Source organism: Nerophis ophidion, linkage group LG01, assembly GCF_033978795.1.
Source record: "Nerophis ophidion isolate RoL-2023_Sa linkage group LG01, RoL_Noph_v1.0, whole genome shotgun sequence".
Lineage (NCBI taxonomy): Eukaryota > Metazoa > Chordata > Actinopteri > Syngnathiformes > Syngnathidae > Nerophis > Nerophis ophidion.
Genome location: NC_084611.1, coordinates 90128982 through 90143234, shown reverse-complemented (window position 1 = coordinate 90143234; position 14253 = coordinate 90128982). Strand labels below are relative to the sequence as shown.

The following is a 14253-nucleotide window of genomic DNA, read 5'->3' as shown; positions in this document are numbered from 1 at the left end:
GATGGACATCACAGACACGATGGACATGATGGACATCACAGACATGATGGACATGATAGACACGATGGACATGACAGGGATGATGGACATGCTAGAGATGATGGACATCACAGACATGATGGACATCACAGATATGATGGACATGACAGACATGATGGACATGCTAGAGATGATGGACATCACAGACATGATGGACATGACAGACATTATGGACATGACGGACATAATGGACATGATGGACATGCTAGAGATGATGGACATCACAGACATGATGGACATGACAGACATTATGGACATGATGGACATGACAGACATGATGGACATGCTAGAGATGATGGACATCACAGACATGATGGACATGACAGACATGATGGACATGACGGACATAATGGACATGATGGACATGCTAGAGATGATGGACATCACAGACATGATGGACATGACAGACATTATGGACATGATGGACATGACAGACATGATGGACATGACGGACATAATGGACATGATGGACATGCTAGAGATGATGGACATCACAGACATGATGGACATAACGGACATAATGGACATCACAGACATGATGGACATGACAGACACGATGGACATGATGGACATCACAGACATGATGGGACATGATGGACATGCTAGAGATGATGGACATCACAGACATGATGGACATGACAGACATAATGGACATGATGGACATGCTAGAGATGATGGACATCACAGACATGATGGACATGACAGACATGATGGACATGTCGGACATAATGGACATGATGGACATGCTAGAGATGATGGACATCACAGACATGATGGACATGATGGACATGTCGGACATAATGGACATGATGGACATGCTAGAGATGATGGACATCACAGACATGATGGACATAATGGACATCACAGACACGATGGACATGATGGACATCACAGACACGATGGACATGATGGACATCACAGACATGATGGACATGATGGACATCACAGACATGATGGACATGATAGACACGATGGACATGACAGGGATGATGGACATCACAGACATGATGGACATCACAGACATGATGGACATAATGGACATCACAGACACGATGGACATGATGGACATCACAGACACGATGGACATGATGGACATCACAGACATGATGGACATGATAGACACGATGGACATGACAGGGATGATGGACATGCTAGAGATGATGGACATCACAGACATGATGGACATCACAGATATGATGGACATGACAGACATGATGGACATGACAGACATTATGGACATGATGGACATGACAGACATGATGGACATGACGGACATAATGGACATGATGGACATGCTAGAGATGATGGACATCACAGACATGATGGACATGACAGACATTATGGACATGATGGACATGACAGACATGATGGACATGACGGACATAATGGACATGATGGACATGCTAGAGATGATGGACATCACAGACATGATGGACATAACGGACATAATGGACATCACAGACATGATGGACATGACAGACACGATGGACATGATGGACATCACAGACATGATGGGACATGATGGACATGCTAGAGATGATGGACATCACAGACATGATGGACATGACAGACATAATGGACATGATGGACATGCTAGAGATGATGGACATCACAGACATGATGGACATGACAGACATGATGGACATCACAGACATGATAGACATCACAGGCATGATGCACATGATGGACATGACGGACATAATGGACATGATGGACATGCTAGAGATGATGGACATCACAGACATGATGGACATAATGGACATCACAGACACGATGGACATGATGGACATCACAGACACGATGGACATGATGGACATCACAGACATGATGGACATGATGGACATCACAGACATGATGGACATGATAGACACGATGGACATGACAGGGATGATGGACATGATAGACACGATGGACATGACAGGGATGATGGACATCACAGACATGATGGACATCACAGACACGATGGACATAATGGACATCACAGACACGATGGACATGATAGACACGATGGACATGACAGGGATGATGGACATGCTAGAGATGATGGACATCACAGACATGATGGACATGACAGACATGATGGACATGCTAGAGATGATGGACATCACAGACATGATGGACATGACAGACATTATGGACATGATGGACATGACAGACATGATGGACATGACGGACATAATGGACATGATGGACATGCTAGAGATGATGGACATCACAGACATGATGGACATAACGGACATAATGGACATCACAGACATGATGGACATGACAGACATGATGGACATGACGGACATGATGGACATGACAGGGATGATGGACATGCTAGAGATGATGGACATCACAGACATGATGGCCATCACAGATATGATGGACATGACGGACATGGTGGACATGACAGGGATGATGGACATGCTAGAGATGATGGACATCACAGACATGATGGACATGACAGACATTATGGACATGATGGACATGACAGACATGATGGACATGACGGACATAATGGACATGATGGACATGCTAGAGATGATGGACATCACAGACATGATGGACATGACAGACATTATGGACATGATGGACATGACAGACATGATGGACATGACGGACATAATGGACATGATGGACATGCTAGAGATGATGGACATCACAGACATGATGGACATAACGGACATAATGGACATCACAGACATGATGGACATGACAGACACGATGGACATGATGGACATCACAGACATGATGGGACATGATGGACATGCTAGAGATGATGGACATCACAGACATGATGGACATGACAGACATAATGGACATGATGGACATGCTAGAGATGATGGACATCACAGACATGATGGACATGACAGACATGATGGACATGTCGGACATAATGGACATGATGGACATGCTAGAGATGATGGACATCACAGACATGATGGACATGATGGACATGTCGGACATAATGGACATGATGGACATGCTAGAGATGATGGACATCACAGACATGATGGACATAATGGACATCACAGACACGATGGACATGATGGACATCACAGACACGATGGACATGATGGACATCACAGACATGATGGACATGATGGACATCACAGACATGATGGACATGATAGACACGATGGACATGACAGGGATGATGGACATCACAGACATGATGGACATCACAGACATGATGGACATAATGGACATCACAGACACGATGGACATGATGGACATCACAGACACGATGGACATGATGGACATCACAGACATGATGGACATGATAGACACGATGGACATGACAGGGATGATGGACATGCTAGAGATGATGGACATCACAGACATGATGGACATCACAGATATGATGGACATGACAGACATGATGGACATGACAGACATTATGGACATGATGGACATGACAGACATGATGGACATGACGGACATAATGGACATGATGGACATGCTAGAGATGATGGACATCACAGACATGATGGACATGACAGACATTATGGACATGATGGACATGACAGACATGATGGACATGACGGACATAATGGACATGATGGACATGCTAGAGATGATGGACATCACAGACATGATGGACATAACGGACATAATGGACATCACAGACATGATGGACATGACAGACACGATGGACATGATGGACATCACAGACATGATGGGACATGATGGACATGCTAGAGATGATGGACATCACAGACATGATGGACATGACAGACATAATGGACATGATGGACATGCTAGAGATGATGGACATCACAGACATGATGGACATGACAGACATGATGGACATCACAGACATGATAGACATCACAGGCATGATGCACATGATGGACATGACGGACATAATGGACATGATGGACATGCTAGAGATGATGGACATCACAGACATGATGGACATAATGGACATCACAGACACGATGGACATGATGGACATCACAGACACGATGGACATGATGGACATCACAGACATGATGGACATGATGGACATCACAGACATGATGGACATGATAGACACGATGGACATGACAGGGATGATGGACATGATAGACACGATGGACATGACAGGGATGATGGACATCACAGACATGATGGACGTCACAGACACGATGGACATAATGGACATCACAGACACGATGGACATGATAGACACGATGGACATGACAGGGATGATGGACATGCTAGAGATGATGGACATCACAGACATGATGGACATGACAGACATGATGGACATGCTAGAGATGATGGACATCACAGACATGATGGACATGACAGACATTATGGACATGATGGACATGACAGACATGATGGACATGACGGACATAATGGACATGATGGACATGCTAGAGATGATGGACATCACAGACATGATGGACATAACGGACATAATGGACATCACAGACATGATGGACATGACAGACATGATGGACATGACGGACATGATGGACATGACAGGGATGATGGACATGCTAGAGATGATGGACATCACAGACATGATGGCCATCACAGATATGATGGACATGACGGACATGGTGGACATGACAGGGATGATGGACATGCTAGAGATGATGGACATCACAGACATAATGGACATGACAGACACGATGGACATGATGGACATCACAGACATGATGGACATGACGGACATGATGGACATGATGGACATGATGGACATGATGGACATCACAGACATGATGGACATCACAGATATGATGGACATGACGGACATAACGGACATGATGGACATGCTAGAGATGATGGACATGATGGACATCACAGACATGACAGACATGACGGACATGACAGACATGACAGACATGACAGGACAGTATCTGTTGTGTTGTGAGCAGGATTATTGGTGCTGGGTGTCCCGGCAGGTCTTGGGTCCTGGTGTGAGCGTGCCTTGCTGGCCACGTGAGCAGTGATTACATCTGCAGGCTGCACGCTAATCCTCTGAGCACAAATCCTGAGGGACAGATGTTGAATGTTGACATGGCGGACATGTCCTCCTCGCTCTTCTACTTTCATGCTAACCTGCTCATTTAGCAAACACGCTAAACACCATTAGCATTAGCACCTGTCAGCTAACCTGTCTTTGACTCTTCTGAAGTGGACTCCATGACGCTCAAGTTGAAGACATGTGACGTGTGGAGGACTGACCATGAAGTCTGGCCACTGAGGACAGCAAAAACTTCCTCTCTAAGAAAGTGGACAGGGTGGCATATACTGCACTTTATATATATATATATATATATATATATATATATATATATATATATATATATATACATATATATATATATATATATATATATATATATATGTATGTGTGTATATATATATATATATATATATATATATATATGTATGTGTGTATATATATATATATATATATATATATATATATATATATATATATGTATGTGTGTATATATATATATGTATATATGTCTATATGTATGTATATATATTTTTTTTTTGTATATTTGTATATATTTATATGTATGTATGTATATATGTATATATATACGTATATGTATATATATGTCTATATGTATGTATGTATGTATATATATATATGTGTATATATATATATGTGTATATAAATATGTATATATGTATGAATGTATGTGTATATATGTGTATATATATGTGTATATATATATATGTGTATGTATATGTATATATATATGTATATATATACACATATGTGCATATACTGTACTGTATGTACATGACTGCTTTGTGTTAGTGTTGTGTGGAAATACCTACACACATTCTGCCAGGTTTACCCTCACTAACTACCTCCTTACCTTCACTTACTTAACAAACTAACCTCACTCGCTATCCCACTAACTACCCTGACTGCCTACATGAACTAACTGCACTCACTAACTATACTCACTAGCTACCCTAAATACCCCACTAACTAAACTCACTAACTACCACACTAGCTACCCTCACTAACTACCCTGATTGCCGACATTAACTAACTACACTCACTACCTTCGATAACTACCCTGACTATCTCAAATAGCTACCCTCACTAACTACCTCGAACTGACTACTCCAACTAGCTACCCCCACTAACTACACTGACTGCCTACATTAACTAACTACACTCACTAACTACCCTAACTGTCCCAACTAACTATACTCACTAACTACCTAACTAATGTTGCTGATGTTGATTATATTGATGATTTTGCTGATGTTGCTGATGTTGATTATATTGATGATGTTGATGATTTTGCTGATATTGATGATGTTGATGATTTTGTTGATGTTGATGTTGATGATTTTGCTGATGTTGATCATATTGATGATTTTGCTGATGTTGATGTTGCTGATGTTGATCATTTTGCTGATGTTGATGATGTTGCTGATGTTAATTTTATTGATGATGTTGATGATTATGCTGATGTTGTTGATGATTTTGCTGATGGTCTTGCTGATGTTGATTATATTGATGATGTTGCGGATGTTGATCATATTGATGATGTTGAGGATTTTGCTGATTTTAATTATATTGATGATGTTGATGATGATGTTGCTGATGTTGATTATATTGATGATATTGCTGATATTGATTATATTGATGATTTTGCTGATGTTGATAATGATGTTGCTGATGTTGATTATATAGATGATATTGATGATTTTACTGATGTTGATGCTGATGTTGCTCATATTGATGATGTTGCGGATGTTGATTATATTAATGACGATGATTTTGCTGATGTTGATGATGTGGCTGATGTTGATTATTTTGATGATTTTGCTGATGTTGATGATGTTGATTATATTGATGATGTTGCTGATGTTGATTATTTTGATGATGTTGCTGATGTTGATTATATTGATGATGTTGATGATTATGCTGATGTTCATGATGTTGCTAATGTTGATGATGACGTTGCTGATGTTGATTATATTGATGATGTTGCTGATGTTTGTAATGATGGTGTTTGTAATGTTGATGATGTTTCTGATATAGATGTTTGTAATGTTGCTGTTGTTACTGATGTTGCCGATGTTGATGATGTTGCTAATGTTAATGATGTTGATGACATTGTTGATACTGATGACGTTGCTGATGTTTCTGGTGTTGTTTGTAATTATGCTGATGTTGATATTGCTGATGTTACTGATATTATTTTAGCCATGTTGCTTATGTTTCTGATGTTGATTATATTGATGATGTTGATGATTTTGCTGATATTGATGATGTTGATGTTGATGATTTTGCTGATGTTGATCATATTGATGATTTTGCTGATGTTGATGTTGCTGATGTTGATCATTTTGCTGATGTTGATGATGTTGCTGATGTTAATTTTATTGATGATGTTGATGATTATGCTGATGTTGTTGATGATTTTGCTGATGGTCTTGCTGATGTTGATTATATTGATGATGTTGCGGATGTTGATCATATTGATGATGTTGAGGATTTTGCTGATGTTGATTATATTGATGATGTTGATGATTTTGCTGATGATGATCATGATATTGCTGATGTTGATTATATTGATGATGTTGCTGATGTTGATTATATTGATGATGCTGCTGATGTTGATGATTTCGCTGATGTTGATGATGATGTTGCTGATGTTGATTATATTGATGATGTTGCTGATATTGATTATATTGATAATTTTGCTGATGTTGATAATGATGTTGCTGATGTTGATTATATAGATGATATTGATGATTTTACTGATGTTGATGCTGATGTTGCTCATATTGATGATGTTGCGGATGTTGATTATATTAATGACGTTGATGATTTTGCTGATGTTGATGATGTTGCTGATGTTGATTATTTTGATGATATTGATGATTTTGCTGATGTTGATGATGTTGATTATATTGATGATGTTGCTGATGTTGATTATTTTGATGATGTTGCTGATGTTGATTATATTGATGATGTTGATGATTTTGCTGATGTTGATGATGTTGCTGATGTTGATTATTTTGATGATATTGATGATTTTGCTGATGTTGATGATGTTGATTATATTGATGATGTTGCTGATGTTGATTATATTGATGATGTTGCTGATATTGATTATATTGATAATTTTGCTGATGTTGATAATGATGTTGCTGATGTTGATTATATAGATGATATTGATGATTTTACTGATGTTGATGCTGATGTTGCTCATATTGATGATGTTGCTGATGTTGATTATATTAATGACGTTGATGATTTTGCTGATGTTGATGATGTTGCTGATGTTGATTATTTTGATGATATTGATGATTTTGCTGATGTTGATGATGTTGATTATATTGATGATGTTGCTGATGTTGATTATTTTGATGATGTTGCTGATGTTGATTATATTGATGATGTTGATGATTTTGCTGATGTTGATGATGTTGCTAATGTTGATGATGACGTTGCTGATGTCGATTATATTGATGATGTTGCTGATGTTTGTAATGATGGTGTTTGTAATGTTGATGATGTTTCTGATATAGATGTTTGTAATGTTGCTGTTGTTACTGATGTTGCCGATGTTGATGATGTTGCTAATGTTAATGATGTTGATGACATTGTTGATACTGATGATGTTGCTGATGTTTCTGGTGTTGTTTGTATTGTTGCTGATGTTGATATTACTGATGTTACTGATATTATTTTAACCATGTTGCTTATGTTTCTGATGTTGATGATGTTGCTGTTGTTGACGATGATGATGTTGCTGATGTTGATGTTATTGATGATACTGATGATGTTGCTGATGTTGCTGATGTTGCAGATGTTCTGATGTTGATTTCTGTAATGTTGCTGATGTTGATGATATTGATGATGATGTTTCTGATGTTGATGTTTGTAAAGTTACTGATGTTGATGATATTGATGATGTTGATGATGTCACTGATGTTGATGATTTTAACCATGTTGCTTATGTTTATGATGCTGATGATGATTTTGCTGATGTTGCCGGTTCTGAAGCTGTTGTTGATGTTGATGCACATGCCGATGATGATGTTGACAGACAAGTGAGGGTGTTGATTGCTATGCTGCTGCTGCTGATGTTGCTAATGCAGATGTCACGTGCATGTGCGTGTGCACGTGAGCCGCTGCCCCTCCCACCAGACTGAGCCCCGCCCCCAACCTGTTTAAGCGCTGCACAAGATCAGGGATCACAAGCCGACACGCCGCCTGAAGCATGCGCGGGCTCCTGGAGAGCAGCTGGAGGAGGTTCGGCCCGGCGGGTCGGGGCTCGTACGACTGGGTCACCTCGCCTCCTTCGGGCCAGGACAAGCAGGTGGGTTAGTCTCACCTTGTCAACCACCAGCACCAACATCACTTGCTACCAGCTTTTGCTGGGATGACCTCCATCAAGGAGCTCCTTGGTAGTGATGACGAGTTAGCTGGTTAGTAGGTTGAGTTATGATGACTAGTTAACTAGTTAGAATGTGGTGGTGTGGTGACGACTAGTTAGCTGGTAATATAATATGTGGTGATGACTAGTTATCTTGTTTAGTATGGTATGTGATGATGACAAGTTAGCTGGTTAATATGATATATGGTGTTGACTAGTTAGCTGGTTAGTAGGGCATGTGATGATGACTAGTTAGATGGTTAATAGAATGTGTGATAAGTCAACTAGTTGGCTGGTCAGCAGGGTGTGCGGTGATGACTTGTTAACTGATTCGTAGAATGTGTGATGCTGACTATTTAGCAGGTTATGTGTGTGTGTGTGTGTGTGTGTGTGTGTGTGTGTGTGTGTGTGTGTGTGTGTGTGTATATATATGTATGTATGTACGTATGTATACATATATATGCATATATATATGTATGCATGTATATGTGTATATGTATACATATGTGTGTATATATATACATATATATGTATACATATATATGTATATATATACATATATATACATATATACATTTGTGTGTATATATATGTATGTATATATGTATACATATATATGTATGTATATATATGTGTATATATACATATATGTGTATATGTATGCATATATGTGTATATGTATACATATACTGTATATGTATACATATATATGTATATATATATATGTATATATAAATATATATATACATATATATGTATACATATATACATTTATGTGTATATATATGTGTATATATATGTACTGTATGTATGTATGCATATGTATATATATATATATATATATATTATATATGCATATGTATATATATACATACATATATATGTATGTATGTATGTATGTATGTGTGTGTATATATATCATCCATCCATTTCCTACCGCTTGTCCCTATGTGTGTGTGTATGTATATATATATATATATATATATATATATATATATTCTCCCAGTCCAGGAGTACCCCACCATCCTTGTCCAGGGTGTACTCCGCCTTCCTTGTCCAGGGTGCACCCCACCTTCCGCCCTAGTACTGCCGGGATAGGCTCCAGCCGCCCACCTGGACCCCGGGAGGGACAAACGGTAGAACATGGATGGATATTTAAATATACCAAATACTGTCCTGGGGTGCAGTTACCAAGTTGTCCACCAAACGTCGCTGTTTGTCCTCTTTCTCTTTATTAGTTCATTTCTCTTCAAGTTGCAGACTAAAATATGACTCAACACATTATTAATTTACTCTTTCTGAATGATTATTGATTATTGGATCAATACGTGCACTCACACGTGCACTCACATGCGCGCAGGGCTTCAACTGGAACGACCTGGGAGAAGACGGGAAGTACGAGTTGCTGGTCTACGTGGTCCTCCCGACGGCCTCGGTCCTCCTGCTGGTCCTGGCGCTGGTCCTGGCGTGCCGCCGTTGTTCCAGGTCCAAGCTGAGCCTGGCTGACTTCGTGGCCCTGGACCTGCGGGACGCCGACGGCAGCGGCGCCGAGTTCCTGTCCTCGCTGACTCTGAACGCCGAGCGCCACGGCAGCACCAGTTCCACCGGCTCCGACGGCGTCTTCGTCATGGTGTACCTGCCCCCGCCCTACGAAGAGACCCTGACCAAGATCACCAGGGCCGCCAGCCTCGCCAGCTCCAAGGACGCCGAGTCCGTCCGGATCGAAGACCTGGAGGCCAGGCTGTGCCCGGAGATCAGGGCCGGCGGTCGCTACGTGTGATCCGACGCTCCACCGCTCCAGAACAATCTCGACCCTGCTTTTGGTTCTTGGTGGCGCTACAGAACCAGGTTGAGGTGCACGTCAATGTACACGGACGGACTTTGACCCCGTTTTCAAGCCATGTTGTCCAAGCGTCCTCTCAAAGACTGACAGGATTCTTTTGCTTTCCTTTGTGAGCATTCGTGAAGTGCACCACTTTTTGGTCCACAATCAGGAGTCCCGAGTCCAGTTTCTACCAAGCGGTACACTTTGTCCATGCTGGACCGTACCATTCCGTGTCACGCTAGACTGTACCGTACCATATCATGCTGGACCATACTGTAACATCATCATACAGGACCGTATCAAGCCCGACCATACCGTACCATATCATACTGGACCATGTCATACTGGACCATAGTGTACCATATCATGCCAGACCATACCATAATCATACCGCAGCATATCATGCCAGACCATACCGTACCATAATTATACCCTACCATGACATGCTGGACCATACTGTACCATAACCATTTGGTACTATATCGTGCCGAACCATACTGTACCATAATCATACCGTACCAGTAGCTTACCGTATCATGTCATGCCAAACCATGCCATACCATAATCATATCTTACCATATCATGCCGGATCATAATATACCATATCAAACTGAACGATGCCGTACTATAATCATACCATACCATGCCATATCATACTAGACCATGCCGTAATATATCATGCCGGACCATGCCGGACTACACTGGACCATAATCATGCCGTACCATGTCATGCTGGATCATAATATACCATATCAAACTGAACGATACCGTACCATAATCATATTAGACCATACCGTACCATATCATACTGTACCGTTGTCTTACCGTATCATGTCATGCCAAACCGTACCATACCATAATCATATCGTACCATATCATGCCGGACGACATAATATGACATATAAAACTGAACGATGCCGTACCATAATCATACCAGACCATACTGTACCTTATCATGCCAGACCATACCATACCATACTAGACCATACCGTACTATATCATGCTGGACCATACTGTACCATATCATACCGTATCATACTCATATCGTACCATTATCTTACTGTGTCATGTCATGCCAAACCGTACCATGCCACAATCATACCGTACCATATAATGCCGGATCATACCGTGCCGGATCATGATATACCCTATCAAACTGAACGATACCGTACCATAATCATACCAGACCATACTGTACCATACCATGCCGTATCATACTAGACCATGCCATACTATTTCATGCTGGACCATACCGTACAATCTTATGCCGGACTATACTGGACCAGAATCATGCCGTACCATATCATGCCAGACCATACCTTACCATATCATGCCAGACCATACCGTACCATATCATGCTGAACCTTACCATACCATAATCATACCGTACCATATAACTGGATCTTACCGTACCATATCATGCCAGACCATGCCGTACCATAGCATACTAGACCTTACTGTACCATATCATGCTGAACCTCACCATACCATAATCATACCGTACCATATCATACCATACCATAATCATACTGTACCATATAATCATATATCGTATCGGACCATATAATGCCGGACAATATCGTACCATGCCATACCATACCATAATAATGCCGAACCATACCGTACCACTTTTTGGCAGCTTCAAGTGGGCGGGTGACTAAAGGGGCGGAGCTAGACACACTGGAATGGTGAAGAAGAAGGATGTCCTCCATTGTGTGTCCACGCGATGACGTCATCGTGTTATCACGTCCACTACGTGACCACCAAGTGGCGTAAAGCTGCCTAAAAAGTGCACCGTTCTGCTTGTTGTGGTGTTCTACTGCCCCCTGGTGTCCAACGTCAATAAATACAGCTTCAAACAACAAACTGCAGTTCTTACATACTTCCATGACATCTTTTTACTGCTTGTACGCTTTTCCTCGATTAAATGTTGTGTCATATTTTAGATCACGCCTAAATATTTGTTGAAAAGTTATGATGTCGTGTTTAAAACTTTTTAGATCGAAGTCGAGACACAAAAAAAAAATGTATGCGCTGAAAGCAGACAACTTCCTGGTTCAGGATGACGTCAGACGTCACATGTTTGCTTTTTTCGCGCACGCGCGTGTGTCTTGTCACGTGCCTACGTGGCGGCCATCTTGGCAGGGGCAAAGTTCCTATTGAAAACTGCAACGCAGACCTTGGTCAGCTTTAGTAAGTCAGACCTTAGTCAGCTTTAATGAATCATACCTTAGTCACCATTGGTGGAACAGACCTTGGTCAGCTTTAATGAATCTTACCTTAGTCACCTTTAGTGGATCAGACCTTGGTCAGATTTAGCAAGTCAGACCTTAGTCAGTTTTAGTGAATCATACCTTAGTCCCCTTCAGTGGATCCGACCTTAGTCAGCTTTAGTTAGTCAGACCTTAGTCAGTTTTAGTGAATCATACCTTAGTCCCCTTCAGTGGATCCGATCTTAGTCAGCTTTAGTAAGTCAGACCTTAGTCATCTTTAATGAATCATACCTTAGTCACCATTGGTGGATCAGACCTTGGTCACCTTTAGTGGATCAGACCTTGGTCAGCTTTAGTAAGTCAGACCTTAAGTCAGTTTTAATGAATCATACCTTAGTCACCATTGGTGGATCAGACCGTGGTCAGCTTTAATTAATCTTACCTTAGTCAACTTTAGTGGATCAGACCTTGTCAGCTTTAGTAAGTCAGACCTTAGTCAGTTTTAGTGAATCATACCTTAGTCCCCTTCAGTGGATTTGACCTTAGTCAGCTTTAGTTAGTCAGACCTTAGTCAGCTTTAATGAATCATATATCTTAGTCACCATTGGTGGATCAGACCTTGGTCAGCTTTAATTAATCTTACCTTAGTCAACTTTAGTGGATCAATAAATATTGACAACATTTTATTGATTGAGGCAAATTGAGTGTTCAGTCTGATTTATGTAAGTTCAGTTCTGTTGTAGACTCTTTTGTCCGTCTCGATAAATTATTTTAAAAAACAATTCCGTCTTTGTTAATAAAGTTATTTAAAAAACACCTCCGTCTG

General features: G+C 40.6%; 1 protein-coding gene across 1 annotated transcript; it reads left to right on the top strand.

Annotated features, from left to right (window-relative positions):
• Positions 1-5791: 5791 nt before the first annotated feature.
• Positions 5792-12991, top strand: LOC133561832 (small integral membrane protein 28-like). Its single transcript, XM_061915429.1, has 2 exons — positions 5792-9332; positions 10750-12991. Exons 1-2 carry the CDS (start codon positions 9234-9236, stop codon positions 11167-11169), a joined length of 519 nt encoding a protein of 172 aa, XP_061771413.1. The 5' UTR covers positions 5792-9233; the 3' UTR covers positions 11170-12991.
• Positions 12992-14253: the final 1262 nt, after the last annotated feature.

Bases quoted from the DNA above. Each gene is read 5' to 3' on its own strand.
- LOC133561832 (XM_061915429.1), top strand. From the start codon at position 9,234: ATGCGCGGGCTCCTGGAGAGCAGCTGGAGGAGGTTCGGCCCGGCGGGT. The intron at 9,333-10,749 runs GTGGGTTAGTCT...ACATGCGCGCAG, and splicing joins CTTCGGGCCAGGACAAGCAG to GGCTTCAACTGGAACGACCT.